The sequence below is a fragment of the Podarcis pityusensis genome (assembly GCF_964106645.2).
Source record: "Podarcis pityusensis genome assembly, chromosome: 3".
Classification (NCBI taxonomy): Eukaryota; Metazoa; Chordata; class Lepidosauria; order Squamata; family Lacertidae; genus Podarcis; species Podarcis pityusensis.
The window spans coordinates 61,662,247-61,689,991 of NC_138026.1; the positions used below are offsets into that span (position 1 = coordinate 61,662,247).

Here is a 27,745-nt window from a genome sequence, read left to right on the forward strand (position 1 = left end):
CTGCATTCACTCTTTCCGCCGCTTGGTGTCCGAGGGTTACTTTCTCACACACACACACGCAGGAAGAATCACGGCAGGTATCATCTGGCTCCCAAATAATCACATTTTCTAAATCACGGTTGCCCTCCCCACCCCTCCACCATCACCTACTGGGGTGCTTTGTGTAACAGGTGAGAGAGAGATAAGAGTATAAAGTTGGGAGGAACCCAGCAGTGGGCAAAACGGCTACGGAGGCAACTGCTGTGGCAGTTCAACGTTTTCTCTGGCTTCTCCTCTCCCGCCCCCTTTTCTCTCCCGCAGTATTTATTTACGGTCCTAGTAACTCTTTACCCAGCGGAGCTCGCTCCCAGGAAAAAAAATTGACATAAGATTGGAGCCTTAGGAGCTGGATTGTGTTACTGTGTCCCGCTGCAAGCTGGGAGCAAAGAACAGTCAACACACTCCAAGTTGCACCCAAACGTACTAGCCCAGTTGCCCCAATCTAGTTATTTGTGTATTACTGTATTTATGTCCCAAGATTTATATATCATTTGATTGCAAAGCAGTTTACAAAAAAAAGTAAAGCAGTAACTTACTTGGTAAAAACAGTTCAACTACTATTTAAAAGTTTAAAAAAAAAAAATCAATTATAAACTAAACACCAGATTAAAGCACACGCCCACATTCTCCCTGTTTGGAGAGGCTTGCCTAAACAAAAGTGGTTTTAGCAGGCTCCCAAAAGAGTACAATACAGTGAAGGCACTGCCTGGTGTCAATAGGTGAAGAGTTGCAAAACACTAAAAGATGAATTTCTTACAAATGTGGGACAAGTATTATGTGGCACCTGTAACAGTGCCAGTTCTGCAGAGCAAAGAGGTTAAGTGGGCATATATGGGGTAAGGTGATCTCTCAAGTAAACTGGGCCAAACTGCTAAGCGTGCCTCCAAATCCCATTCCCCAGAGCTGATCCAGGAGGATACCATGGTCAATGGCATCAAAAGCCAAAGAGAGATCAAGAAGCAGGAGCCTGGTTGCATTCCGCTTGTCTCGTTCTCTGCAAGTCAGATCAGCCTCTGGATGGATGAGTATGGTCTTATATTATTATGGACCAATTTGACATTTGGAAACAGTACCACCAAACCATAGGGCTCAGCAGATAAGCTACCAGTAGCTTATAAAGGAGTGAGAAGACTAGAACAAGGAATAATGACCCTATGTTAGCTGGATAGCTCAGTTGGTTAGAGCATGGTGATGATAATGCCAAGGTTGTAGGTTTGATCTCTGTAGGGACAGCTGCATTTTCCTGCATTGCAGGGGGTTGGACTACACTAGAGATCCTCAGGGTTCCTTCCAACTCTATGATTCTACCTAAGCCTCTGCCTCAGATAGTGGTCAGACTCAGCTCCTCCATCCCAACTGCCCACTGCCACTGAAATTGGGGCAATATCTTGGCAACTCCCCGCTACCTGCCCACCCAGACACATTTTACACTGTCATTCAATAACATCATATATAACTGGGAAGTTGGAGCCACTTAGGCCCAGCACATGCCACACTGTCAGGAGAAAGATGGTAAGGCCACTTACCAACCTTTCTCCCTCTGTCTAACACTCAGGGGGAAGCTCACCAAACCACACTGCCCCTCTAGAAGACTCTCACCCTAAGTGAGGGTCACAGGCCTGTCTCCCACAGCATCAAGCCTATAATTCTTTACCTTGATTGACAGTGGGGAACACCTGTTACTCCCTGAAGTGATGACCCAAAGCAGCAATCCCTTTGGGTAGTGCCTCCTTGCTAAATGACCCTGCTGCCCACAACAGAGCCTGTTCATATTGCAAGGCAGGCTCTGGCCCACACCCCAGCTGTATTCACTCAGCCAGCAATCAAACAGTACCCAACACTGCAATCAGCACACTCTTACCTGCAGGGAAATATCTCACTGGACAAACAAACTGATGCAGACAGAAAACATACACAGACTAGGCAGGAGCCAGAATGGTGCCAACCAGTCCCTCTGTAGGTCTGCTCCAAGATTTTCCAAGATCGTAACAATTATTCTCTTTGCTTCATTAATAGTTAAGAATTCCACTCCTGCCAAACTACCACTTCTACAAGGACTGAGGGAGAAACGCCCACCTGTCTGGTCTCCACTATAAGATTTCACAGGCCAGGAAATTAAGATTGTGCGAAATGGGATACTGATCTATCCATTCAGGGAGCAAATTGATTACAAAATGTACCATTCCTGGACAGGGTGCTTAATTTAGAACTTTAGCATCAACCAGCTATGTCCTTGATGGCTTTTATTAGCACATTATAGGTTTACATGTATATACATATTTATAGATAAGTACTAAAATTCAATACATTAAGACCAGTTGTTGCAGATGGCAGTCCAGTTCAACTGTAGTAATATATAATACCATTGGCCGTTCAATTTATAAGAGTATTTCTAAAACTTTTTGAATTTGGACTTTAAAAAAACTTAGTTTACTACTTCCCCACTTCTGCATGTCCACAAACACAAGCCAAGAGTGGAGGCTAATCCAGATTCAATACTGTACTGTAGTTCCATGCTGCAAATGCCTTGTGTTACTTACCACAGCAGCTGCATTACATAAGTGAAAGAGGGATCAAGTGTGATCCTATCCCCCACTCTCACAGTGTTCAGGAGAGGCTAGGAATACAAATTCAAGTTTTAATCTCTCTTTTATTTTTCAAAGAGCTATTATTCCATAAGAACTTTGGGGGATAAATAATTAAAGACACAAAGAAAAGAGTCCCATAGATCAACAAAAGATGAATGGCAAGTGCTTGCCCTGCTGTTGAATAGTGTGCTTCATTAATTTATACTGGTGTGGTATCTAATTCTAGGTAACAAAACATTGAATGGAAGACCTCAAACAGTACATAATAGATTTAGGGTCAGTTGATATGACTCATGGGGTGCATGCCTAACAACCACCTATTTTCTGTCTATGACTGCAAAAGATTTTTGCAAATTCAGATGCTGGTGAACCTATTGCACTGCAGTAATCAGAAGAAACTAGAGATCAACATGGCATTGTAAGTGATACAGCAGTAGAAGCTGCCTTCTTTAATGATTGTTTCACTCTGCATGACAAATTTCAGAACATTTTCAGCAGAAAAATAGTCGGCCATTCACCCAACATTTACATGAAGCTCAAAAGCCTTGGGATGGTTAACAGGTGCAGGGCCCAGGAGACCGCCCCCACCATTTCCTCCGTAGGAATTGGGAGGAGACCGGCAGTGCCTCCTATTCACCGAGAGGCTGATGTCAAGGTAGCATTGGGAAGGCTGTAGAGCAGAGGTAGGCAACCTAAGGCCCAGGGGCCGGGTGCAGCCCAATCGCCTTCTCAATCCGTCCCACGGACAGTCTGGAATCAGCGTGTTTTTACATGAGTAGAATGTGTCCTTTTATTTAAAATGCATCTCTAGGTTATTTGTGGGGCATAGGAATTCGTTTATTCCCCCCCCCAAAAAAAATATAGTCCGGCCCCCCACATGGTCTGAGGGATGGTGGACTGGCCCATGGCTGGAAAAGGTTGCTGACCCCTGCTGTAGGGGTGTGGCAGATCTGGCTTCCAAGGAGTGTGTTGCAGCTGCTGCTGCTACTGTGGCGGCGGCGGTGGTGGTAAGTGATGCATCCTGTCACCTGTGGCGGTTGCCTCACCTTGCCCCATGGGTGGACCAGTCCTGGTTGTATGCAACCAAGTAATTGCACAAGAGGAACTCACTTTCCATATCCTTTTCCTGTGTGCCCCTCCCAAATTTGCTCTGGCGTTTCCCAAAACCCTCTAGAGTTGATTTGGGAGTGGGCATGAAAGGTGAGGATGGGGAGGAGAAGTTCCACTCACACAATGTCTTAGTTAGATTTAACTCCCCTTTTTTTAGTTACTGCATTTTACTTCCACTGTTCATGTCATTTAAACCAGCTGTGCAGTATTATTACTATTATCAGTGGGAGTGTCTTCAATCCTGCAAAACAAGTTAGGCACCCTCTCCTGCACCTTCCTCTCTGCCCCATCTTTAACCTTTCACCTCAGTCAGATGGGAGTGAATCTGTTGAAAAGAAATGTTATCCTCCATTTTACTCTGTACGACTGAAATGTCATTTTTATTTTTAGGACACTGCTTAATAAGTTTGCTGAAGCAACACAGATAGCAGCATGAGAGCCAGTGTGGTGTAGTGGTTAAGAGCAATAGACTCATAATCTGGCGAACCGGGTTCGCGTCTCCGCTCCTCCACATGCAGCTGCTGGGTGACCTTGGGCCAGTCACACTTCTTTGAAGTCTCTCAGCCCCACTCACCTCACAGAGTGTTTGTTGTGGGGGAGGAAGGGAAAGGAGAATGTTAGCCGCTTTGAGACTCCTTCGCGTAGTGATAAAGCGGGGTATCAAATCCAAACTCTTCTTCTTCTTCTTCTTCATTATATATCTTCTATTTAGATTTGAAAGAGGGTTTCCAAATATGTAAAGCGGGGCTCTGTAGGTATGTCATGTACCCACCTACAGAACATCCATCTTGTAAGGATTCCGTTTCAGTGCACTGGCCCTCATCCAGCCTGTTATTGTTTTCCAGGCTCTGATCCAGCTGCTTCTGTGCCTCACCTGATTCTGATGGAATGGAGTGATAGATCTGGGTGTCATCAGCAACTAATATAGAACAGAAACTTGCATAGGGATCAGGCCTCCTCACATGACTTAAGCTGTTCTGACCTATGAATACTCAAGAGGCTTCTTAAGTTTTAGCTGGTCAAAGAATGAAACTACATTATTTTTACATGTGCAATAGTTACTGCTGATACACTGTGTGGATTTTTGTCAGTAACACTATGGCTTGGATGCCACGTTCCTGTGAACAGAATTCTGCTCACACAGCGCCAGGGTGGGAAAGCAATTTCACCCTTCCCTATGCAGCCATGGAAATCTGCCCTAGAGAGTTTAGCACCCTCTGGAACAGTGCAGGAAGTGGCACCGGAGGCTGTGGGGAAAAGAAAGAATTGTGGGGCGGGGGACCCCGGAAGGGCAATGTAAGATCCAAGCCTATGTTGTATATTGACTAGATCTGACATTTTATTTTGCCTTGGCTAACACTGAAATCAATATGTTATTATGAGGAAGGAATTGTGAAGCAAATGTTATCTTTAAAATAGGATAAGGTTCTTAAATGTGTATTGGAATGACTTTTAAATGGTGGATTTATGTGTGTTGTTGTGTGAGAGAAAAGAGATTAAATGTTTATAGTTGTGAAGAAAAGCTTTGAAAAGGGACAAATGTGTAGTAAAGGCAATTAAGTATGACCTCATCCCATGCATTCAAGCATGGTTTTTTCCCTCCCTTTTTCCTGGAAGTCTAATATTATTTTCTAGTCTTTCAGGTTCGCTCCCCTGAAGGTGCTACAGGTTTCCCATTCTCCCCCCACTTTTCTCCCCCCTTTCTTTTTTTGAAGTGGAAGACACTAAGTACCAAGCCAGCTAGGAGGCCCTGTTTAAGAGAGAAAGCATATTTTATTACTGCTGAGTGGACAAAAAAGTGGTCAAACCAGCAGCAGCAAGTCCAGTGGAAACACACCAAAAAGAAACAAGAAATAAAGCTGATACAAGAAAACTTAATTGTCAAAAGAGAAATACAGGGAGAAGCAGCAGCAGCTTACATTCAACACATGCTGAGGTAAATCTGTTCCTCAGGGGTCATACAGAAATTCTGTGAACATGTTCCAAATCTCAATGAAGCAACATTAGCTACAGCGTTCTCTGATGTTTTCCCATATCGGTGTTTTATGAGGTTTTCTTTGTAATGCCGAAGTAGCAGGGGGGAATACAGGCCCATAATAATGATAAATGCAGGCATCGATTACACTGCTCTCCCAACAGTATCCCCCAAAGTGTAGCAGGTCAGTTGTGGATTTGGCTTTCTGGTTGTGTTGGACACTTACCAATGAGTACTGAAAGATTCACCCTAGGTGTGATTGTGGTTGTCACAGGTAGGGAGGGGGACACTAAATGGAAGGTTTTAGGATGGCCACCATTAGGACCAATCCAAGACATTTTGGCACCTGAGGCAAACCACAAAATGGTATGGTCCGTTCTGCCCCGCTCCCACCAGGGAAGGAGTGAAGATCTACATCAGGAACAAAAGGGGAATAAAGATCAACACTGGGAACAAGGGGATGGTACTCAACTCAACATTACCATATGGGAATCAAAGGTCATTGTGGATGGGTAGGGAAGGGGCTCACTCTAAAACACACTGGCCAGGTGCAGAGCCCAGAAATCCCCAGAGGGCAGCCCCTACCATTTCGTCTCATGCTGTGGGAGGCTGCTATAGACGTGGCATGGTGGGGACTGCTGAGGAGGCGGCAAGGAGTGCATGGCAGTGGCGGTGGCAACAGCAGCAGGCAAGGCATTCCTTGGAGACTAGATCTGCTACCCTGTAGATCCTGCCGCCTGAGGTTGTAGTCTCACCTTGCCTCATGGGTAGGGTGGCCCTGGCCACCGTGTACATGAGTCTCAGGGCCACTTCAGAAGGCTCTACAAATCACTCCACAAAGAGCAGCCTGCAGTTCTCAGAAGAAAGTTAACATCTGACCTGCGCTTCCTGGAACAGCTGCCACTTTTCAGTAGCAATCGATGCCAGCATAACAGCTGAAAAATGTGACACTGTCCTCCTGAAAACCATTGCTGGAAAGTGGTAGCTGCATCTAGGGATACACCAAGTCGGAAGTTAGTTCTTCCACAGTTTTATACTTGGGGATGGTTGGGACACTTCACTTGGAAAAATCTGAACTAGTGTTTAGGCAGAAGCAGTGTGTGTAGCTGGAAAATAGATTTCATTACATTTACTTCAACTCAAAACTATAGTTAGTATGTGCTATCTTTGCAACAACTAATTAATTCACAGTTTATCTCTTGATGTGTTGCTATCATAATAAGGTTTATAATTAACTGGGACAGATTCCATTTTAAAATCCAATGCGCTTCTGCCACAGGTTTCCTGTCTGTCTTCTCTTCCCAATATTGGCATAAACTGGCTAAGCAAACTTTTGCATTGAAGAAATGGCAAAACAAAACAACAAAACAAAAAACCACCACAATGCTGCACACAGCACAGGATCAATGCAGGGTGAAGTAAAGGGCAATAATTTGTGACTGCAGTGAAGTGGCTGCCTGAGCCACAAGTTCAATTTCCAGAACTGTGTTGACAATCCTAAGTAATCATTTCCATAGAGAGCCACAATTACACCCAAAATTACATACTGGACAGTACTACTCCTGTCCCACTCTAGCAGGATAAGCATGAATTTGGCATTGTTGTTTCAAATTCTGAGCAGCAGCTAACTTGGAATCTACAGTGCCCTGCTTAAGAGCACAGATGAGCCAAACTGAAAACCACATTTGTTTATCTATCTGCCCCATGCGCATAAAACACGAGGATAAGTCTATTTTTTTGTAAAAAAGGTGCATGTGGAGGAGGGGAAGTGAACTCTGCCCCATCTTCTCCCTGTGCTCCATCCCTACAGGCACTTTTCTCCCCATGCTGGCTCTGATACGAAAAGTGTACGCAGCAATGGAGCGTGTGGCGAAGACGGGGAGGAGGAGAGGAAAGGTTTCATTTCCCTTCGCTCACATTCACATTTCATTCTAAAAATTAGATGCTTCTACTGAATCCTGGAACAGATGGACATCGTCAGGGTTTTCCTGCAGCAACTCGGTAACTGAACACCAGTGCTTCCTGTTAGTGTAAGGGAGTGTAGGAGAACTGGCTCTAAACACTTGCTTGGCGTTGAATCCAGAAGGGTTTGCATCCGATTGAACATGCATACGATCGGGATATTCATTGCAGCGCTGGAAGCAAGCAAGCAAGAGGAGGAGTGCTATGAATTCGCACAACAGAAGAAAGAGAGAGAGGAGAGAGAAAAAGAGGTCAAGGGTGCATCACTGTATTGGGGAGAAAGAGCAGCAGCGCTCTGGAGCTTTTTAAAATGCTCCGTACTTGAGGAACAGAGCAGGTGAGCCGACGCAGCCCCTGAACAAGAACAAAAACTGAAATCTCTGCATTTCCTTTCATTTCGCTTTCCGCCTGAGAGGGCGCTCCCCTTTCTCTAATCAAGGGTCCGCCCTTGTTGCGAGCCTACCTACGCGCTCCGCCCTTGCCAATTATGGACAACCGCAATTAGCAAAGCCAAGCAGTGCTACTCTCAAAGGAAGGGCTCGTGCCCACTTCCCTCTTTCCTTTCCCTTCCAGGATCATGCTGCTTTTCCTAATAGGGTCTCTCTCTCTCTCTCTCTCTCTCTCTCTCTCTCTCTCTCTCTCTCTCTCTGCCGCGGGGGATCACGGGAGTTGTAGTCTCTTGGCGTTGAAGGCCGCGCCCCCTACCCGCATCGAACGGCGTTATATGAAAAGGCGATTCATTCTCCTCGCTCCTTTTTCTTCGTGCGCTCCCCGGCCTTCCTGTAAAACACCTTCCGCGCCCCGCCTATTTCCCCTCTTCTCGAAATGGATTGTGGGAAATGTATTTTTTCTCTCGACGGAAACATGCCGTTTGGGATGAAATCGTACTACAACTCCCAAAATGCGAAGGAACTATCACGCGGCACGGGAACGCCCCCGTGAGGCTCTTTCAAGGTCACATGACCATCACGGATGTTGCTTCCGTAAATATCAGGCTGAAATGTTTCAATTCGGACAAATGTGAACTCCCAGGTAAGGTGGATCTAGCGAGGGGAGAATAATTTTGGTTTCCGTTCTCTTCCGTCAGTCAGAAAAGAGCTTTACTTGGAAAAAGGTGGCAAAATTGGCCTTCCAACAACCGGAAATTATTTCTAGCACTCCGATATTTTAAATGTGATTAAAGGCTCTACCAGTGTTCTTTGATCTGTTCCTTAAACATATTTTTAAAATATGCAATTTTGGGAATAAGTACCGACTTTAAGTTAGATGAGATTTTTTTGTTTCCTGTGTTTTTGCCCCGCTCTCGTAGAACAGCAACTTTGTTTTAAATTCTGCATTCCCCTCCCCTCAGCTTTTAAACGAATATCATGCCAGGAGGGAGTTGGTATTTTTTAATTGCCTTTTAAAAATTATTATTAAAAGTACCTGACGCTACCGCTTGCCCTGCAGCAAATTGGACCATCCATCTTCATCAGACAGTCATAGAATTGTAGACTTGGAAGGGATCCTGGGGGTCATCTATTCCAACCCTCTGCAGTGCAGGAATCTCAGCTAAAGCACCCATGGCATATGACCATCCAATCTCTGATTAAAAACCTCCAAGGAAGGAGAGTCCACCACTTTACAAGGGAGTTTGTTCCACTGTTGAACAGGCCTTACCATCAAAAAGTTCTTCCTGATGTTTAGTCAGAATCTCCTTTCTTGTAACTTGAAGCCTTTGGTTCAGGTCCTACAGAGCAGGAGAAACAAGCTTGCTCCATCTTCCATGTGACATCCCTTTAGATATTTGAAGATGGCTATCATATCTCCTCAGTTTTGTCTTTTCCAGGCTAAACACACCCAGCTCCCTCAATCATTCCTCATAAGGTTTGGTTTTCAAACCTTTGATCATCTTGGTCTCACCCTCCTCTGCACACGTTCCAGCTTCTCAGTATCCTTTAATTGTGGTGGCCAGAATTGGACACAGTACTCCAGGTGTGGTCTCACAAAGGCAGAACAGAGCAATACTTAATCTAAAGGCGCACTGTTAAGATTTGTTATTTGGCATTAGGCTGTCTATGAACGTTAGTAAGGCTTTAAAATATTCTTCTAGCAATATTAATCAGATGTAATTCAACTGACAAGATTTGCATCACGTCAACCAAGTGACAAATTCCAGAAGAGTCACTATGTTGGTTTGTCCTAACAAAAGCAAGAAGAGTGTAGTGGCAGCTTGAATAATATAATTTTATTATGGCCTAAACCTCCTTTGTCAGAGAGATAAGGTGGCCTGCAGTTGGCCATAATTGGAGTGTTAATAGGTGGTCATGCAACCTTTTCTGAATCTGTTAGTACGGTATTAGCTTAGAAATGTGCAGCCTAATTCTAATGTATATTTACTCAGCAGCTAATCCCACTGAGTTCAATGGAACTTTATTCCAGGTAAATATTGTAACTGCAATATATAATAAAAGTATATTGCTGTGGTGGATAGAGTTGTAGGAACGTGTGCACAGCTAATTATTAGTTACTTATATTTTTCGTGCTACGATTGCATAGCCACTTAAAATATGGTCATATTTGGGCAACATATATTTCCCTGTATAATTATTTAACTATAAAATAGTGATTGATAGGCTACCTATTAAAAAAATATTTCAAGCAGAGATATCATTAAACGGCATTGGCCACACAAAAGCTAAAGCCAGCTTGCAAGCATAACATTCCAATTCTATGCATATTTGGAAGTAGAACCTTGAACAATGGGGATTACTTTTTATTAAATGCACATAAGAGATGTTTATATCTTTCTTCCTGACTGCACTCTTGAAGTGCCTCACAGAACTTAAAGTATAAGTAAAAATACTCTAAAATTGATCTGTTAATATTAACCATGCTCTTCATTGGCACAGATAACACTATATATTAATTAATCTTTCCTCCTCAGAGCACAGAGAAGCATTAACCATATAGTACCAACAATCTGTGAAAATGGAAGAAAGAAAAACTAAGAGAAGAAGTCCCAAATCATCCACTTCTCATGTCACTCAAGTGGTCAACAATAAGAAAAATTCTGTGCCTCCTAGCAAAAGTACAGTGTTTTCAAACCCTGCACCACAGCCACCTTCACAGAAACCAAAGTTTAAAAGGTAAATGTTCATGTTTCCTGTTGTTGTCAAGCTGCTGGCCAAATTGAGGGCAGAGGAAAAAAATAAAAGAAGTGATTTAGGCTGCAGTCTTACACCAACTTACAGTAAACGTCATGAGATACAATGGCTCTTTATTTGTCCCTATGGCACGGCAAGCCACATGTGTAGACTTGGATTTTCAGTGATTGCTTTTTTGTACTACAGTTCTAGTGAAATCACAAAAAGGGAAAAGTAATCAAACTAAATGTACTTCAGAGAATTTTACCGTTTTATCAGTTATCTTTCTGCAGCAAGGCACCCAAGACTATATACAAGCATATAATATAAATTCACTAAAACAGTAACAAAACCCAGAAATACAAAAAACAAATTTAGAAGGTAGAAAAATAACAATCCTACACCTAATATTAGTTCATAAGATTGAGTAATAATTAAGTGCAGTACTTTTTCCTCAAGCAAATACTTTGTTTCTAATGACATGAAGTCTGTATTGCTGATTAATTCCATGTGATCTTGTTCAAAATTTGTTTAAACTGCAGATATTGCACATTTTCAGAATTTTGAGGTCTGTTGTTAGGCTACTTTTAATTTTATAATACAGGATTTTTGAAATAGTGGTTTGTTGAATGCTTTTTAGAAAAAATCTAACACATGGTTTGGATAGTCTTCAGTAAAACAATGAGACCCTTAAAAAGTTTCCATTTGGAATTCGTCAAACATTTTTAAGGAGATAAATCCTTGTCATTCAAGCAGTTATCTCTAATTCAGAAATCAGCATGCAGCCTTTCTTAGCTAGGAATTTTCCATGAAATCTTTGCATGATATCAGATAGAGCTCTTTTTCTTTCTTAATGAAATGTAAAATCTAGAGAAGCTGTTTGTACAATCAGATAACCATATCACTACCTTCATAAGTTGATACTGTGAATTGCAAACTAGAACACTAGTTTTGGATATAGCATAATGGATCATTCGTTAATTTATTTGTGCTTTTGTCCCAGGATGATATTTTCTTTAAGGCATTTGTCACATTGTACATTCAAGATAGCAAAAAGACTGAGAGCGCCAAGAAGATGTTAATAATTTAAATAACTTCTTTTTGTCAGGGGCATGAAAGAGAAAGCCAAAGCACCAGGAGCAGAAAGCAAAGGAGCACAGTCTGCCCCAATCCAGCACTCATTTCTCACTGATGTATCAGATGTTCAAGAGATGGAGAAAGGACTTCTGAGTCTTCTGAATGACTTCCACTCTGGCAAACTTCAAGCATTTGGTAACTTGGCTGCTACTTCTCCACTTCTTTCACATGTGAAAGTGTAGGATATGGCTGAAAGTCTTAAGTGTTGGCTAGATCTCTTAAAACTTAGGTGGTGTTTCACTAAACCATCTCTCTCTCTAAATCTGGGTATCTGTAGCGGAGGGGGAAGATCATGGTACTGTTGCCAGACTTCGAAGTACAGTGGTACCTCCGGGTGCAAATGGGATCTGTTCTGGAAGTCTGGCTGCATCCCAAGGAATTCACAACCAAAGGTGCTACTTCCGCACATGCATGCGGCACAGTTTAGCGCTTCTGCGCATATGCGCACGGCGAGACCCGGGAAAATGCTTCCAGGTTTGCTGCGTTCGCATCCTGAAAGACACACAACCAGAGGTGTGCGTACTGTACTGTAGAGCTATAATGTATTGTCTTATGCTGCATACTTTTGCCAGTGTAAATCTTCTAATTCTTTTGTACAGTCAAACCTTGGAAGTCGAACAGAATCCGTTCCGGAAGTCCATTCGACTTCCAAAACGTTCAGAAACCAAAGCATGGCTTCTGATTGGCTGCATGAAGCTCCTGCAGCCAATCGGAAGCCGTGAAAACCGGGTCAGACGTTCAGCTTCCAAAAATTGTTCAAAAACCAGAAACCTCACTTCTGCTTTTCGATAGTTCGGGACCGAAACGTACGAGTTCCAAGGCATTCAGCAAACAAGGTACGACTGTATTGGAATAAGTAGAAGAAATGGTCTATTCCTTTACCTTTGTCAGAACTTTGTTTTGATATTTCTGCATTCTGATTGTTTCAGGAAATGAATGTTCCATAGAGCAAATGGAACATGTAAGAGGAATGCAGGAGAAGCTGGCCCGCTTGAATCTAGAGCTTTATGGGGAGTTGGAAGAACTTCCTGAAGATAAGAGAAAAGTAGCTAGTGACTCCAATCTTGATAGACTGCTGTCAGATGTAAGTATAAACAACGAGGAGTTGCTTTACACAGTCACATCTGTATTCAGAAATTGGGAAGAGCTGACTTCCGGGTTGGCGCCATCGCCGAATGGCGGACTCCCTCCGAGCTCCGGAGGGAGCCGGCTCGGCAGGGGCTGGGTCCTACCGCGCCGGCGACGCGGGGACCCTTAAAAACCACGGGCACGGGGCCCGTGGACATGGGGACTCGGCTGGTACCGTCAGCGCCCTCCCGACTCGTGAAGGAGCCTTTTTAAAGGCTACGGATCGGGTGCCTGGGAGTGGCGTGGTACTTTGAGTCTATCGCTTCCCCTGCCGAGTGCAGCCGCATGCCATTCGTCGGAGAGCGCTGGCTTCTTCCATTTGAAATTCGGACATTTAACAAAAACCCGTGAGTAATTGGGTAACCGGGTACAAAAGGAGGAAAAAAAAAGGAATTTTTTTTTTTCGGATTCGGCACGAGCGGGGGGGATCTAAAAAGGAAGTCAGTCCCCTCCCTGATTGTAAACATGCTAAAACAAGGACTGAGAAACCAAGATCAATTCTGAAGTTTATTGCTGACTAAAAATACCAAATTCCACGATGGAATCATTACAAGAATTGTGCTGGAGGAGAGTCGAGGGTGAGAGGGAAAAGGCAACCCCCCCCCGGGAACCGGGGCGATTCAGAGAACCTGGCGGAGAGAGATGGAGAGTTTGACAGCTGTCAAAGTAGCTGTCAAATCTTGAGAATATAAAGAGGACTTTGCTACAAGTATTTTGCTGGTTGATTTTGATACAATTGGATATAAATATGGATACAAAATGTCGGATGGAAAAAGAAACAACAATTTGACTTTTGGATGAGAGGACACAAAGTTATTGCAATCCCTCTAGAGGGGCTTTGGGACATTACAAGCGGCGTATATGGAAAACTACTCTGGGATGTGTATTACTGGTCTTAGCTCCTGGGAAAGTAGCAAAACTGAAATATTTGTTTTGTCTACAGAGGTGACAACACAATAGAATCTTTCTATTTAAGTAAGCTCCTGAATAACAAACCTCTGTAGAGATACTAGATTTCAGAATAAGAATGGTTTTGCAGCTGAACAAGACAGAAACCTGAGAAAGTAAGAAACAAAAGAGTAAAGGACCAACTACGCCACGGCAAGAACAATGGGAGGAGTAACAATGATCAAGGGAAATTAAAGGCCTCGATTAGACTGGACTTTTGAAATTAAATATTATCAAAATAAGTAAATTTAAAGAAAACCGGCAAGATGAATTGAGAAAGTTTGGCTGTGGACTTGAGACCTCCAGGCCGACAACATACAGACTGATGGACATAGGGAATCTAAACCGGGGAAGGGAGGGGGAATTCTAGAATCCAAAGGCTATGTAATCAACTTTTGGAATCTTCTTCTATTTTCTATCTTTTAAATTTTTTTTTTTTTATATATAACTTTGGTATTTTGATTTAACAAGTTTTGGAAAAAAAAAGAAAAGGGGGAATTCGTGGAAGGAAACGGGGTAGATTTTGGGGAAAAAAATCTTTGTTTTACTTTGTTAAAGGTGAGGAGTGATGTTAAGATTGTAATTTAAATTGGCTATTAGGTATAACATATTAGGTTAAATTGGGAATGAGAACTTGTGGAACCAACGTAGGGAAAGGGGAATACAGTCGGGAGGGGAAGGAGGGAGTTCCAGAAAGAAGGTTATGAACATAAGGGTTTAAAATTGGTCTCTTTTCTTTCTTTTCTTTTTCTTTTTCTTTTCTATCTTTTTTATTCTGTTATTATTGGAAATTTTAATAAATATGATTAAAAAAAAAAAAAAAAGAAATTGGGAAGAGCTGAATGAAAGTTCTTGTAACAGTAAGAACCACATCTATAGATGCTAAGATTAGTTTTCTTAAGCACTGTACTTCCATGCTTGACTGAATAGAACTCTGAAGCTGGCTAATTCCACTGCTGTCTAAGCCTAAACTTGGGCAACCAGAAGATTTCTGAAAATGGTACAATAATTACGGTAAGCTTGAATTTAGTTTTGCAGTGAACCAGAACAAGCATCTGTACTGGTTACCAAAATGCTTTTGGGCAAAGTGCTGATTGGTATCTATAAAGCCCTTGGGTCCAGGGCACCTCCTTTCATATCATTGGTATAATCAGCCTTCCTCCAGTGGAAGACTCCATTGGATCTCAGTCGTTTCTGTGAATGGAAGGAGCCCTCCCACTTGCAGAAGAGACACACTGGATCTAAATAACTGAAACTTGATTGCTTGGCTAATTTATCACTATCATGCTGATTCTCTGTTTTTTGCATTGTAGCTGGAAGAACTGAATTCCTCTATGTATCCTTTTTGTGAAATGGCCTATGCTGATGAAGCAAGTGTTAATTGCCCAAATTGTACACCTTAGTTCGTAAGCAAATTGTAATGATGAATCTAGGTTAAACAATTTAACATCAATTCAACTCCTCAAGCAACCTTTTATTTTAAGCCTTTTATTTTAGGTTGTGTTAGATTAACAAACCGATTAAACATATTCTCCTATGTTCCTGTGGCTTCTTAATAATACTCTGCTTTTCTTGCTATTACCTTGAACATTGCTGTTTTCAAAGAACGTTTTTATAGTTTTTATAGTTCAATCCTGTAAGATGCAGTTCCTTAACTTGCTTGTTTCAGACAAAAACTTCATTTAGCAGATGTTCAAGATGTTCCGAACACCAGCACAAGCTAAAATGCACCTTGTCTTTGTTTGTGTTTCGGAAACCCAGGGTGTCTTATTTCATTTCCAGTGGACTCTCTTTCTTGCTTCTGCGGCAAAGTATTTATATGCAAGTGAACATATTCACACATTCCTCTTAGCAGATGCGAGTTCTGCATATCTGTCAGGGTTGGAATCTAGGGTACAGGATGACCATGTCTTGCTGCTATGCTTTGTATTACTGCCTTATCTACCGTGAAGTGTTTGGAAAACTTGAAAATGCATTTTTATGCTGAGTGTTCGGATGATTTTGAGTTCTATATAAGTATGATTTTTAATATAATATGTTCAACTTTGATTAAATTAATAATGGAGCGTGGTGTTCCCGTTGCTTTCCCACGGTGCAGACAATCAGCTTAGACGTTCCTGTGTTTCTTTTTGCGGGTGATACTGCTAAATGAGTGTTTAATTTATTTCGGCAATAAAATAATTCTAAAGATTGCTAGTGTTTTTCTCTACAGTAACAATTTACATGTCTACCACTGAGAGGTTCTTTAAGTGTGGCTTATTTTGGTGGGGGGCAAGGGGAGCTATATTGCAGTATCAGGGCTTGAGTCAGGCATAGGTCAACAAAAAACAATAACTCACCCAAGGTCAGTGAAGTTAAGACTTTATTCAAGTTTAGGTCTAGCAGTCTCTTCCTAGGAGGTCTTGCCCCGATGACACAGTTGCAAGGACTAAAGGTCCCTTCCTGCCCAGCCTTCTCTAAGGCTCCTCTTTTCCTGGGTTTTTCCTGCATAGTCTCAAACCGCGTATCGCGTCTGCACACAACTAATCTCTGTTCTGCACTCTTCATTTCTCTGCGCATTCTTGGAGACTGGGGGAAGGGGAGCTGGTCACAGCAGGATGGGGAGACTCCCTGGATTCTTCAGCAGCCTCTTGACTCCCTTCCTCTCCAGCTTCTGCTTTAGCCTCAAAGTCTGAACTGTACTCTGCCACAGATTCTTCTTGCTTACTAAACCCTGATGCCACTCCAGCTTCTAACACCCCCTCTCCTGAGTCTTCCCCCTCTGACAACTCATTGTTGTCCCACTACCAGTCCCCTGGCTCTGAGTCTTCTGCTCTTGGGGGTTCCCCAACGGGTGCCTCTTATCACTTCTCTGCACCCAGCCAGTCCATGACATACAGTTTGCATTTAAATTCTTGTTTTATTTTCCAAATCTGTTGCTAGAGGAGTTTGTTTAGCCCATGGTTGGTTTTTACTCCCTGAATCTGAAGATCATTTGGGTTCTTTGCTTTAAAAAGCTTATTTCACGCCTTTTTCAAAGAAGAACTCAAGCAATAAAATATGAAAACATAGCCACGAAATTGATTAAGTTAGTCCAAGAACAACAGCTAACATGAGGAACTAATAATTCCAGTAAGAAGCATTCAGCAACACCAGGAGCAAGATGGAAATATAGTTCTGCCATGAAGATCTGAAACTTATTTTGAGACATTCATTCTTTTTCAACTCTTAACCTTCATCAAAACTGCAGAATATCAAAATACAAAAACAGAAGAAAACCTATACAATCACTTTTGAATAAAACTCTGTGATGCTGGGTTTTTTTAATGTAGTATTGTACCAAAGGTTTGACAGGCTAACAAATTTCAGTTAAGCTATAGAAATGATGCACCAGATAAAAATGAGTTTCTTTTTATATACATCTATTTTTTTCTTCAGAAGCAAGGAAAAGGTGGCTTAAATGTAGATGCATTGTAGTCAAAGTGCTTCACATCAATTATCTTAGTCATTCTTCTAACACCCCTGCTAGAGAGTCTATGATTATTGTGTGTGTAGTTGCTGATTTCTGCTGGCTGATTTCTGTGAAATGCATTGGAGTCCTTCCAGAAGTAAAGGTGACATCCTAAGAAATGTAAGCTGACAGCTCAACTGACTATGCCAGTGTAAGTCGAGTCAGAATTAGCCCAGAACGATAAAAGAAGCTTTCTCCTTTGGTCCTGTTTCAGTCCTCTTGGCTGTAAGCCCAAAGTGCCTTGTGTTGTGTACTTTGGTTCCTATGGAGATGTAAGGAAGTACTGACCTTCAGCCAATCCTGCAGCAGTTTTGCATTTCATACAGCAGGTCTCTAGTGGCTTCCTCGCAGGCCAGAAACGATATTCTACTGAGGTAAATACTGTTCTTGTTCCCTGTTTTTCTTTATAGGGTGGAGGTGGTAAAATAGACAAGATTTTGTTCTGTTTGGTTGTGTTTTAAAAACTGCAGGAGCTGATATTCTCATCCTCCAGTAAACCTATGAAATATGGCAGGCTCCAGAAGAAAAAAGGAAAAAAATAAAGTGTGTGCCACTAATAGAGTGGTGCACAAACGATTAATTTGTAACATGGCTAAGGAGGAAAATGTGAGAAGCTCAATGGGAATAATGACGGAGCCGAGAGATTGATTGTGGGTGCTCAAGCATGAATTTTGGCAGGTTAAAAATCTAGCACATCTCTGCCATGTTCTAGAAACAAGTGAAGTGTTCTTACAATGAGTCAGACCATTGGTCCATATAGTTTAGTATTGTCTACACTGATTGGCAGTGGTTTTCTACTATTTGAGGCAGGGATCTTTCCCAACCCTATCCAGATGCCAGGGATTGAACCTGGGACATTTTGCATGCAAACCAGATTCTCGACTAAGACAACAAAACAAAGGATAGACAGAAACAGAGACCGACACAGTATAAGGAACTGTATGGAATATTAAATTGATAATAGAAGTAAAATACATGTTTGCTATGGAAACAAACGGAAAACAATTTCAAGCTCTAAAAAAGAGTGTTTTAAACCACCATCTCGTTATATTTTTGCCCCATTTTAATCAGTGCCTGGTACCTCCTTTTAATGAGCAACATGCTTTAATGATTTCCAGAGGGGTAGCCATGTTACAGCACCATCCCAACCATGTCTACTGAGAAGTAAGTTTTGTTGAATTCAGTGGGACTTAATCCCAGGCAAGTGAGGTTAGGATTACAGTAGTCTTGGTCTCTTTCAGGGAAAAAAAACAATAAAGAGTTGTGGCCCCCAAGGCTGATGTGACTCAGATACATAGTTCAATGAAATTCTAAACCCAGAGTTTATTTTCCAGGAAGAAGAGTCTCTCTTCTGTTTCTAGGCCTTTAAGCATGTCTGTATGAAGTGTGTAGCTGCAGCGCTATTAGCCACGGAAGATCTACAATGACCACAGCTGACACAATACATGCATCACACAGTGTTAAAGAATGGCATTTGGAAAGCTTAGGGTTGCTTGCAGGAGGCACAAAGAGCCTGGATCAAAATCAGACTACAGAAATTTTGAAGACACGGTTCAGTACTTGGACACCTATTGAAAACAAATCTCTTAACAATCAGGTGAGCTGCAGTCACACATAATTCATTTAATCGTTGTGCTTTCGGCCTTCATTGTACTCCTAAAGCTTACACACAAACACACCCTTGCGTATTGATTCATACTTTCATAATTTGAGTAGGAAGGACTTACACGTTTTCAGATATATATTGATGTCATTGCTGCATAGGTGTGCCTGCCAGCTGATGCCTTCAAATTCTGGAGTGACAGGAGTTCTGACCGCTAATCCTTGGCCTTGCCTAAACCTATCCCCACGCACTAAGTGCAATATCACAGCACTTGCTAAGTTATGAAATGTCAACAATGATGCCCGCTGCAGGTCAGGACTATCTGGTTTTTTTTTTTTAATGATATCTATTGAAAATTTCAATAGGTCAGGACTATCTGAGGCATCTTTGAAAAGTGGTATCTACATCGTAACTTATAATCTACTTGCTATAATTGTTACTGAGAACAAATAAAAGAAATAAAGGCCTTTCCCACGGACATCCACCTACAGTAAGAAAAGGTCCCAACGGGTGCAAGTTGAGTCTCTACAGCAGCCTCATCTGCTCAGACATTTCTATTGGAACTTCCATCAGTGTTGTATTCATAGGTGAATGGGCTGCACCAAATAGCTCCCGACTTCTGCCTGTACAATGCAAACATATGGAAGGAGGATTTGCCAGAAACCTCCCTTGGGAGCAAGTCCTTGGCTCTTTTGTCTCCACCCAATGTTTCACTCTTTGTGTCTCAGAATGGGTCCAAAAAGTAACCTCCTCACACACAGAGAAACAAAGTCCTGCCAACTACAGGTTTTTACTTGTTCTTTAACCCCTTTAAAGGGGATAGAAATACTAAGTCCTGTTTTGCAGCCATTTTATGCCTCCTTCTGTTCTTCTTCACAACAACAATAATTTTTTATTTATATTTTTAAAACTTATATCCCACCCATCCAGCTGGGTTTCCCCAGCCACTCTGGGCAGCTTACAACATATAAAGCACAACAAAACATCAAACATTAAAAAACAAGATATCCTATACAAGCAACAAACAAACCAATAAATCAACAAAACCAATAACAATAACAATAATAAATAGTTTACAGTTACAGTGGTACCTTGGGTTACAGACACTTCAGGTTACAGATGCTTCAGGTTACAGATGCTTCAGGTTACAGACTCCGCTAAACCAGAAATAGTACTTCGGGTTAAGAACTTTGCTTCAGGATGAGAACAGAAATTGCGCAGCGGTGGCATGGTGACAGAAGGAGGCCCCATTAGCTAAAGTGCTACCTCAGGTTAAGAACAGTTTCAGGAACAGACCTCCAGAATGAATTAAGTTCTTAACCCGAGGTACCACTATATACCCAAATTAAAGTAACCGCCAACCTCAACTAAACATTTAACTAACACCAACCCAACAAAAATGAAACAGAGGAACCAAAATTAGAACCATTTAAAACATTTTAAAGCATTTTAGCCAGTTGCCCACAATAATCATGCGAGGTAGGTTAGGCTGACAATTGGTGATGGACCTAGTTTAGGAAGTGAGCAAAAACAATGGGAAGTGATTTTAAAATATGTAACTGAAAATGCTGAGAGTTCCCAAAACGTTTTTTGTTGTGGTAGGCTAAACGTTTTGAAGCAGCACATGCTCAAGAGACCTAAAAGAACTACACTGGCTCCCAATACATTTCCAAGCACAATTCAGAGTGTTGGTGCTGACCTTTAAAGCCCTTAACTGCCTTGGCCCAGTATACCTGAAGGAGCATCTCCACCCCCCATTGTTCAGCCCAGACACTGAGGTCCAGCTCCAAGGGTCTTCTTCTGGTTCCCTCACTGCGAGGTTACAGGGAACCAGGCAGAGGGCCTTTTTGGTAGTGGCACTCTCCCCTCAGATATCAAGGAGATAAAACTTTTAAAAGACATCTGAAGGCAACCCTGAATTGGGAAGTTTTAAATGTTTTATGTTTTGCTGTGTTTTTGTTGGAAGCTGCCCAGAGTGGCTGAGGAAACCCAGTCAGATGAGTGGGGTATAAATAATAAATTAATAGTAGTAGTCCATGACAGATTATGTAGTAATAAATCTGCCAGTCTTTAAGATTGCTCAATATGTATTTTCTGGTACCTTATTTCATACATTCCATTTTGGAGGGAAAGAGAGTCCTGTTTTGGGAATTGCACCAGTCCCCCAATCACCTCCACACAAAGGCCTATTTGATTTTCTCTTTTTTTGTGTCTATGTGGCAGTTGCAGGCACACTCTCAAAGGAAAGATGTTTAATGTCCAAATTAGATGGGGCTCATTCTTCTTCCCTCAGAAAAGAGACTGAATGCTCCTTGAGTTCGAAGCAATGGGACAGTAACACTGACGGGATTTCATAATGGTGTTTTCTAGCCACAGAGTTGCACTTCCTAGAAATCCCCAGTGAAAGGGAAGTTTACAAAAGATGACTTTATGTAAGGGTGTGAAAGATGAGTGCCAGGGAAAACACTGTGTGATGGTGGGAGCTGCCCTTTGAGAGAATCCTGTGATTTCCCCCCCAGCTCTTTCAGGAAAGAGTCAGACTGATAAGTCACTGGTTTGACCTGTGGACGGACAAGCAGCGCAAGCAGTTTCTCCATGGCATATTGATCAAGTGCAATAAGTCACAACTGAAGTAAGTGAGCCACAAGTTGTTTCCCAGGCTGCGTTTTGTGAAAAGAAAAAATAGGCTCCAGAGAACACCTCCGGCAAAATGGATCTTTAACTCAAGCCAGGCTGACTCCAATGCCATCATTGTCCAGTGTTCACAGAAAGCAAAACACTTACCCGTATGCATCCATATGCAGGCGCTAAGACCACATTGTGTTCTTGCAAGATGGGTACTTAAAATTAAGGCCTATGTATTACAACAGCAGAACTGCCTGGTGAAACGCATTTTGACAGAGAACAACTTTTGTGTTTATAACAATTTTGCAATAAAGCATAGCAGCCTTCTTAAACAATGCAAAATGACTATTTATTTCTGTTAATGCTTTGAGAAATCTGTCTCTCTCACATGGCCAGTAAAATATGAGAATTAAGATATAACGATGGCCAGTACATGGGACATTTTTCTTTTCTTTTTGCATGACTGAAAAACTGCTGCTAAGACTGGGCTGGGGAAACTTTATTCCAACTCCTATCAGCCTCAGCCAAGCAACACCAATAATAAGGGATGATGTGAGTTTGTAGTTCAGCATGTGAGTTTGTAGTACTGGCGGGCTAGAAATCCCTCCTCTCTATAAGATTAGAATAAGCAGGAGTCCAAAGCTCGTATTTGGCTTTGGCCATGAAGCTTCATACAGTAGTGCTAATTCTTCCAGGAATGGTCTTCTGTGAATTTGTAACTTGTGAAGCAGCCTTAAATTTAGAAAGCCACAAGCATGTAGTGAAGCTGCTTTGAGCTTCTCAAGGGAACAGTGGGGTGTATGTGTCATAAATACCTACAGAGTTTTTGCAGCGACCCACAATGACTGGGTTGAGACATAACTTCAAACTGTAGTTTGCTTTTATGTCTGAACCCAAACTTGCCCACAATCCATGGTTTATTTGTAGACGACAAACCAGAACCTGAAATCACTGTGTTGAAGTTAGTTTGCAAATTACAGTTTGTGCTAACTGTGGATTGGTGTTGTGTCAGTTCAGAGACCATTGACAAACCATAGTTAAGGTGATTGCTTTGCCTCAAGAGGCTGCAGCATTGTAGAGATGGAAAGCAACTTATCAAACTAAGTGCTGAGCAGACAAGAGAAATCAAAACTATGCTTTGCCTGTTATGTCTGGAAGTTCAGACACTGCTATGTCTTCTTAACCAGAGTTACTGAAAACTAGTTTCACCCAACATCAGAATCCAGTCCAAATCCCAGTGTGCATGACACAGTAAGCCAAACTATGACTTACTGGGACCACTGTAAAATGTAGTTTCCTGAAGAGGAGCTTGTAGCTGCTTTGTTCCTCCTCGATCCTTTTCCACCTTGGTGCACAAATTTGCTTTGCCTTATGATGTTGTCTGGCTTAATTTGGCTTACTGTGCCACGCAAACATGGTCAGTATCACATTTATGTTCTTCTGAGTCTCCTGGCAATAATTCTTCTGGATCTTTCCATAGTTCCTGATAGGTGGTAATTAGAACCTCAGCAGATGGTATTAATAACCACCCACTTAGGCCTGTCCTGTTTCACAGATTTGCTGAAAGATGGTTTGTAGAGAATATCCCAGTGACCAAAGTGGATTTCACCACTGTTCTGCCACGTTTCGTATCTTTGTACATATTCTCCTTTCTCAACGCTAAGGACCTTTGTGCAGCGGCCCAAGTCAGCTGGCATTGGAAGTTTTTAAGTGAACAGGTAAGCTTTGGGTCTGTATCTCAACTGGGGGGAACCTGAGGCCTGGTGGCCAAATGTGACTCTCCAAGCCTGGGACTCTTGCCATACATGCACTCTGCCTGGCCACGCTCTCTCTTCCCTGGCCATCCCTTTTGCATCCTCTTTGCCTGTTTTTTGTCTGGCTACGATGTGTCCTTAAGCTACGCGAATGCCTTTTTCTTGCTTCAAGGATAGAGAAGTGTTTGGAGAAACTAGCCTACTGTACAAAGATCACATTTACATCCATTGCGCTGTTCTCTTCCATGTGGCCTCCAAACAGTTGCACAGAAGGGAATGTGGCCCTCATCCTTGGTATATATGATCTTCACCAGGGCCAAAACTACATTTTGCGTTTGGTGCAAGAACACTGTAGTCCTCTTCGGGCATTTAGGATATCTGGGATATTGCACATGTGAGGGAGGGCTGTGGGGATCGGCATGCTAGATCTCTGACCCCTATCATTGTTGCCCTCTGCAAGTTGGGAAATTGCCCCACTTGGGGAGCCTGCTTCTTCTCATGTAGGCTCCCTACATGTGTAGTCCCTGGAAAGTTAGGACTTCTCTGTATGATCCTGGACTTCAGAATAAACTCTGAAGATGTGCTTAGTCAAGGTAGCATTTGGCTGAATTGTGCTTACTTGGAAAAAAAATTTTATGCTGCTTCTCTTTTTTTGTATGTGAGGGTATTTTAATATTGAAAATCACCTTGTGGGGGCTGTGCACCCTGAAAAGTGGATTTAGCACACTTTTAAATAAGTCACACTTTAAGATTCTTGGATGTTTAGACAACATTTTCCTTTTGAAAACAACCCTCTGTTTTTTACTTCCCTACTCAAAAGGATTGTCTGTGGATGCCGAAATGCATTTTGTTTGGATGGTTTCTACCATACTTTCCTGAAAAAAATGAGTATAGTGCTTGGAAACAACATTATATTGCTTGTGCAACTGACCTGGATTACTTAACTCCGAGGGAAGTTGCTGAGTCTTATGGAACACTGAGTGAACCTAAACCAGAAAATGAAGACCAAAAAGAAAAACTACGTGAAAGATGTCTGCGGAAAATTATGAGAGAGAGATTGACTGTATGCAAAAGTAAGTTGGATGCAATTGTGACTTGATTCCGTTCATGGGACTTACTTCTGAGTAGACATAAGATTGCATCATAAATCTATCCTCCAAGGACTAATATTTTTTTAAAAAAACAAAGCAAACCAGCAAAATAATATATTAAACAGGAAAGCAGTGAATGTTTGGTTGTGTGATGGATCTTGTTTCTTGACGCATGCAGCAAAGTGCTAAGAAAGTTAGAGCACCACAGTGATGAATAAGGCTTGTGCACAAGAGCGTGGGTGCATTCTCAACCAGTTCTCATTTTCTTCAATGGGACTTGCAGGGTAGATGGTGTTAGATTGTCCTTAAGAGTAACATCCAATGATTGCATGAGTGGCAACCCCCATTTTTCTGAAAAGCTTCTGCTGTGATATTTCTCCATCCAGTTTTGGACAATTGTTCTGCAGACCTACAATGTTTAGCAGGTCCTCTTGACCCCCCTGGGAAGGGCTACAGCAGGAAAGACAGGAAGGACAAGATGACTTCCAAAAGCTGCCTTCCACTCATGCAACTGTTGGCTACAACCCTTAGTTTTTAATGGTGTACCTATACCACAATGGTGTTCCTTCTAAGCAATGTTTAAATAGTGGTTTACCCCTGCAGAAGCAAATGGTCAGAACAATTACAGTAAAAAAAAATTGAAGTAATAATTTAATAAATAGTATTCTTCATTTGTTATACTTTTTATATGAAAATTAAATATGAGAACATGTGGAATTCTGGTTTTGTTAGATGTGGTTTTCTGACATGCATATATGCTACAGGTATATGAAGTGAAAAAACACAAGCATGTGCTTGTGACATGAGGTTGGCGCATGGATTCAAACATGTACATACCTTCTATTCAGGTCTGTAATGTGTGCAGCAACTCAGGTTAGCTTAGCTACAATCTATACCCAGCTACATAAAAACTTTTTGAACCCACTGAAATCATCCAGTAATTGGGGAAATGTACACAGGGAGCTTTCAGAATATTCTGTGCCTTTTGAAACATCTGGGATTAAATAGCATTGCCCAACTGTGCTTTTCAGAGGAATTAATCAAAGCTCGTCCACCTTGGAACTCGGGATTTTACAGATCTGGATTTCAACCAAAGTTGTCCCAGACTGTCCATGACCGAGTTAGATCAGCAGCAGTGTTGTTTCAAATGAAGGTATTTATTGTTCCATCATGTGTTGCTATTGTTGTTTCTGTTTCAGTGACACATGACTTGAGTCTTGTCTCTGTCATTTCTCATGAATGAGGCTCAGTGCTTGAATAGGTGAAGAATGCTTTTCAGGAAGGCCAGTGGTGGAGGCACCAGCCAAGCCTCAGACCTCCTACTCTTCTTCCTTGCTGACACTGCCTGTTTATCTGCCCTCATTGAGTGAGCAGCACAAGGAAGAGTGCCTCTGCTCGATTTGCCCTTCCCCCTTTGGGAGGAATCTGTGCTGATCTAACCCAGAGGAAGAGTCCAGGCAGCAGGAAAGATGCGGATTGAGAAAAGGAGGGCAGACCAGTAATAGCATCTTGCCCAGCAACATCCCCCCCCCCCCGCCCCAAATCCCCTGAGCTTCTACAAAGTACCTTTTCTTCTTCACAAGTTAGCACCTGGAATCTGAGAAGCAGAATTTCTTTCCTTTTAATTTTCAAAGCATGGCAGTATCTCTAATATGTATACAGTGGTACCTTGGGTTACAGACGCTTCAGGTTACAGACGCTTCAGGTTACAGACTCCACTAATCCAGAAATAGTACCTCGGATTAAGAACTTTGCTTCAGGTTGAGAACAGAAATCACGGGGTGGCAGCGTGGCAGCAGCGGGAGGCCCCATTAGCTAAATTGGTGCTTCAGGTTAAGAACGGTTTCAGGTTAAGAATGGACCTCCAGAACGAATTAAGTTCTTAACCTGAGGTACCACTGTATTTAAAGGTTGCAAATCTAGAATGTATGATTAAAAAAAAAAGAGTTGTCTCTGCAATTAAATTCCAATACCACTTCCCCAATAAATTGGAGACTGTAAATATTTCACATTATTTCCCCCTTTGTGACTACCATGACCACAAAGCATTGCTTGATATACTGTTCAAATTACAGCTTTGAGGAACCCAGTTTAGCATACAGGGGTTTTGTTTTTCTTTTAACAAGGCCTCTTATTCGATTCTATGAGAGAATCATAGAATTCTGTGATTCAGTGATTGATATAACTACAGACACCACAGTCAGGGGAAGATTATAATATATGCTTATTTGATTTCAACCTCTTAGCAATCCTGGCTGGTTAGACTGAGAGAAACTAACTTTTCTGAATCTCCTCACTCAGTTTCAAGCTTGACTGCAGAGTTGGAAAAGGGAGTCTCCAATAAAAACACCATAACCGGGTTCAATGTTGCTGCAGAATAATTGTTGACCCAATTGGCATCCCTCTGCTGCCGCATGTACTTGAAAAAGAAACTGCAGAAAGATCGAATTGCAGTTTTTAAGTGTAAAGTGATACACTTGGGGTGGGAGAGAGAATCCCAGCTTCCCATAGACACTGATGGGATCTGAACTGGCAGAAAGAATGGGGAGGTACCTGATAAACAGAATGTTCATCGCCCATGATGGAGGATGGAAGCCTGATGCTTAAACTAGGTACCACCACCACCACCACCACCACCACCACCTACTCTTTCTCATTTAATATTTTCTCTCAATGATTTTAGAATGGAATGCCTTCCCCGAAGGAAATGCTTTTCAAACATATTTCTGCAGATGCTAAATCTGTGCCACGTGTTGGTCTGGAAGCTGAGACACTTCCAAAAAGGTAAGCAGGATTCGAGATATCAGAATATCTGTCTTAAAACACAGTTTTCAAAAATAATATCACATAATCTGTATCTATGTTCATATTGAAACTGAATAAAGATAAATGTTTAAAAGGGGGAGGGTATCACATGTTAAGAATAGAAAAGTTCCAATCATGTGGCACAAATTAATTCAGCAACCAGCTGTTAGTGCAATCCGAAATGTGAACTAAATGCATTTTTTTTTTGTCTTGCCTGGATAGAGGCGTATTAATGAATTTTTGACTGTGTTTACATTTGAGAGATAATTGTAAGAAATTTGAGGAAGGCCAGACCCCAAAATGTGTTTGTGTTATGGTCCGACTGAGGGCTTGTTAAAATGTAGGGTGGCAATGGGTCTTTGTGC

General features: G+C 41.9%; 2 protein-coding genes and 1 long non-coding RNA gene across 6 annotated transcripts in view; all 3 read left to right on the top strand.

Annotated features, from left to right (window-relative positions):
- Nucleotides 1–33: 33 nt before the first annotated feature.
- On the top strand, nt 34–6,315 carry LOC308473911. Its single transcript, XR_013984393.1, has 4 exons — nt 34–170; nt 941–1,064; nt 2,971–3,045; nt 4,583–6,315. It is a non-coding gene; the product is annotated as an uncharacterized lncRNA (long non-coding RNA).
- A 2,244-nt stretch (nt 6,316–8,559) lies between these two features.
- On the top strand, nt 8,560–16,202 carry CCDC28A (coiled-coil domain containing 28A). 4 transcript variants are annotated; one of them, XM_080999776.1, is made up of 6 exons: nt 8,565–8,706; nt 10,608–10,802; nt 11,908–12,071; nt 12,866–13,020; nt 15,326–15,348; nt 15,682–16,202. In XM_080999776.1, exons 2-6 carry the CDS (start codon nt 10,645–10,647, stop codon nt 15,734–15,736), a joined length of 555 nt encoding a protein of 184 aa, XP_080855902.1. In that variant the 5' UTR covers nt 8,565–8,706; nt 10,608–10,644; the 3' UTR covers nt 15,737–16,202. The 4 variants fall into 4 exon arrangements, with proteins under 4 accessions (XP_080855899.1, XP_080855902.1, XP_080855900.1 ...); XM_080999775.1 differs by lacking the exon at nt 15,682–16,202 and adding an exon at nt 9,503–9,648 and having other exon boundaries at nt 8,632–8,706; nt 12,866–13,094; nt 14,862–15,348; XM_080999773.1 differs by lacking the exon at nt 15,682–16,202 and having other exon boundaries at nt 8,560–8,706; nt 12,866–13,094; nt 14,862–15,348.
- Nucleotides 16,203–17,481: 1,279 nt separating this feature from the next.
- The window catches only part of ECT2L (epithelial cell transforming 2 like), a 28,784-nt gene continuing 18,520 nt past the window's right edge, over nt 17,482–27,745 (top strand). Inside the window, exons 1-7 of the mRNA XM_080999557.1 lie at nt 17,482–17,876; nt 18,837–19,099; nt 21,625–21,737; nt 23,286–23,448; nt 24,305–24,557; nt 25,607–25,728; nt 27,259–27,359. Coding sequence (XP_080855683.1) covers nt 18,926–19,099; nt 21,625–21,737; nt 23,286–23,448; nt 24,305–24,557; nt 25,607–25,728; nt 27,259–27,359 — 926 coding nt within the window. The 5' untranslated portion in view covers nt 17,482–17,876; nt 18,837–18,925. The remainder of the gene's footprint in view (nt 17,877–18,836; nt 19,100–21,624; nt 21,738–23,285; nt 23,449–24,304; nt 24,558–25,606; nt 25,729–27,258; nt 27,360–27,745) is intronic.

What these genes read in the sequence shown, in the direction of transcription:
- CCDC28A (XM_080999773.1), top strand. Translation starts at nt 10,645, where the DNA reads ATGGAAGAAAGAAAAACTAAGAGAAGAAGTCCCAAATCATCCACTTCT. An exon ending in CAGAAACCAAAGTTTAAAAG is followed by an intron (nt 10,803 to 11,907) that starts GTAAATGTTCAT and finishes TCTTTTTGTCAG; the next exon opens with GGGCATGAAAGAGAAAGCCA. An exon ending in TGGGAAGAGCTGACTTCCGG is followed by an intron (nt 13,095 to 14,861) that starts GTTGGCGCCATC and finishes GCTGAATGAAAG; the next exon opens with TTCTTGTAACAGTAAGAACC.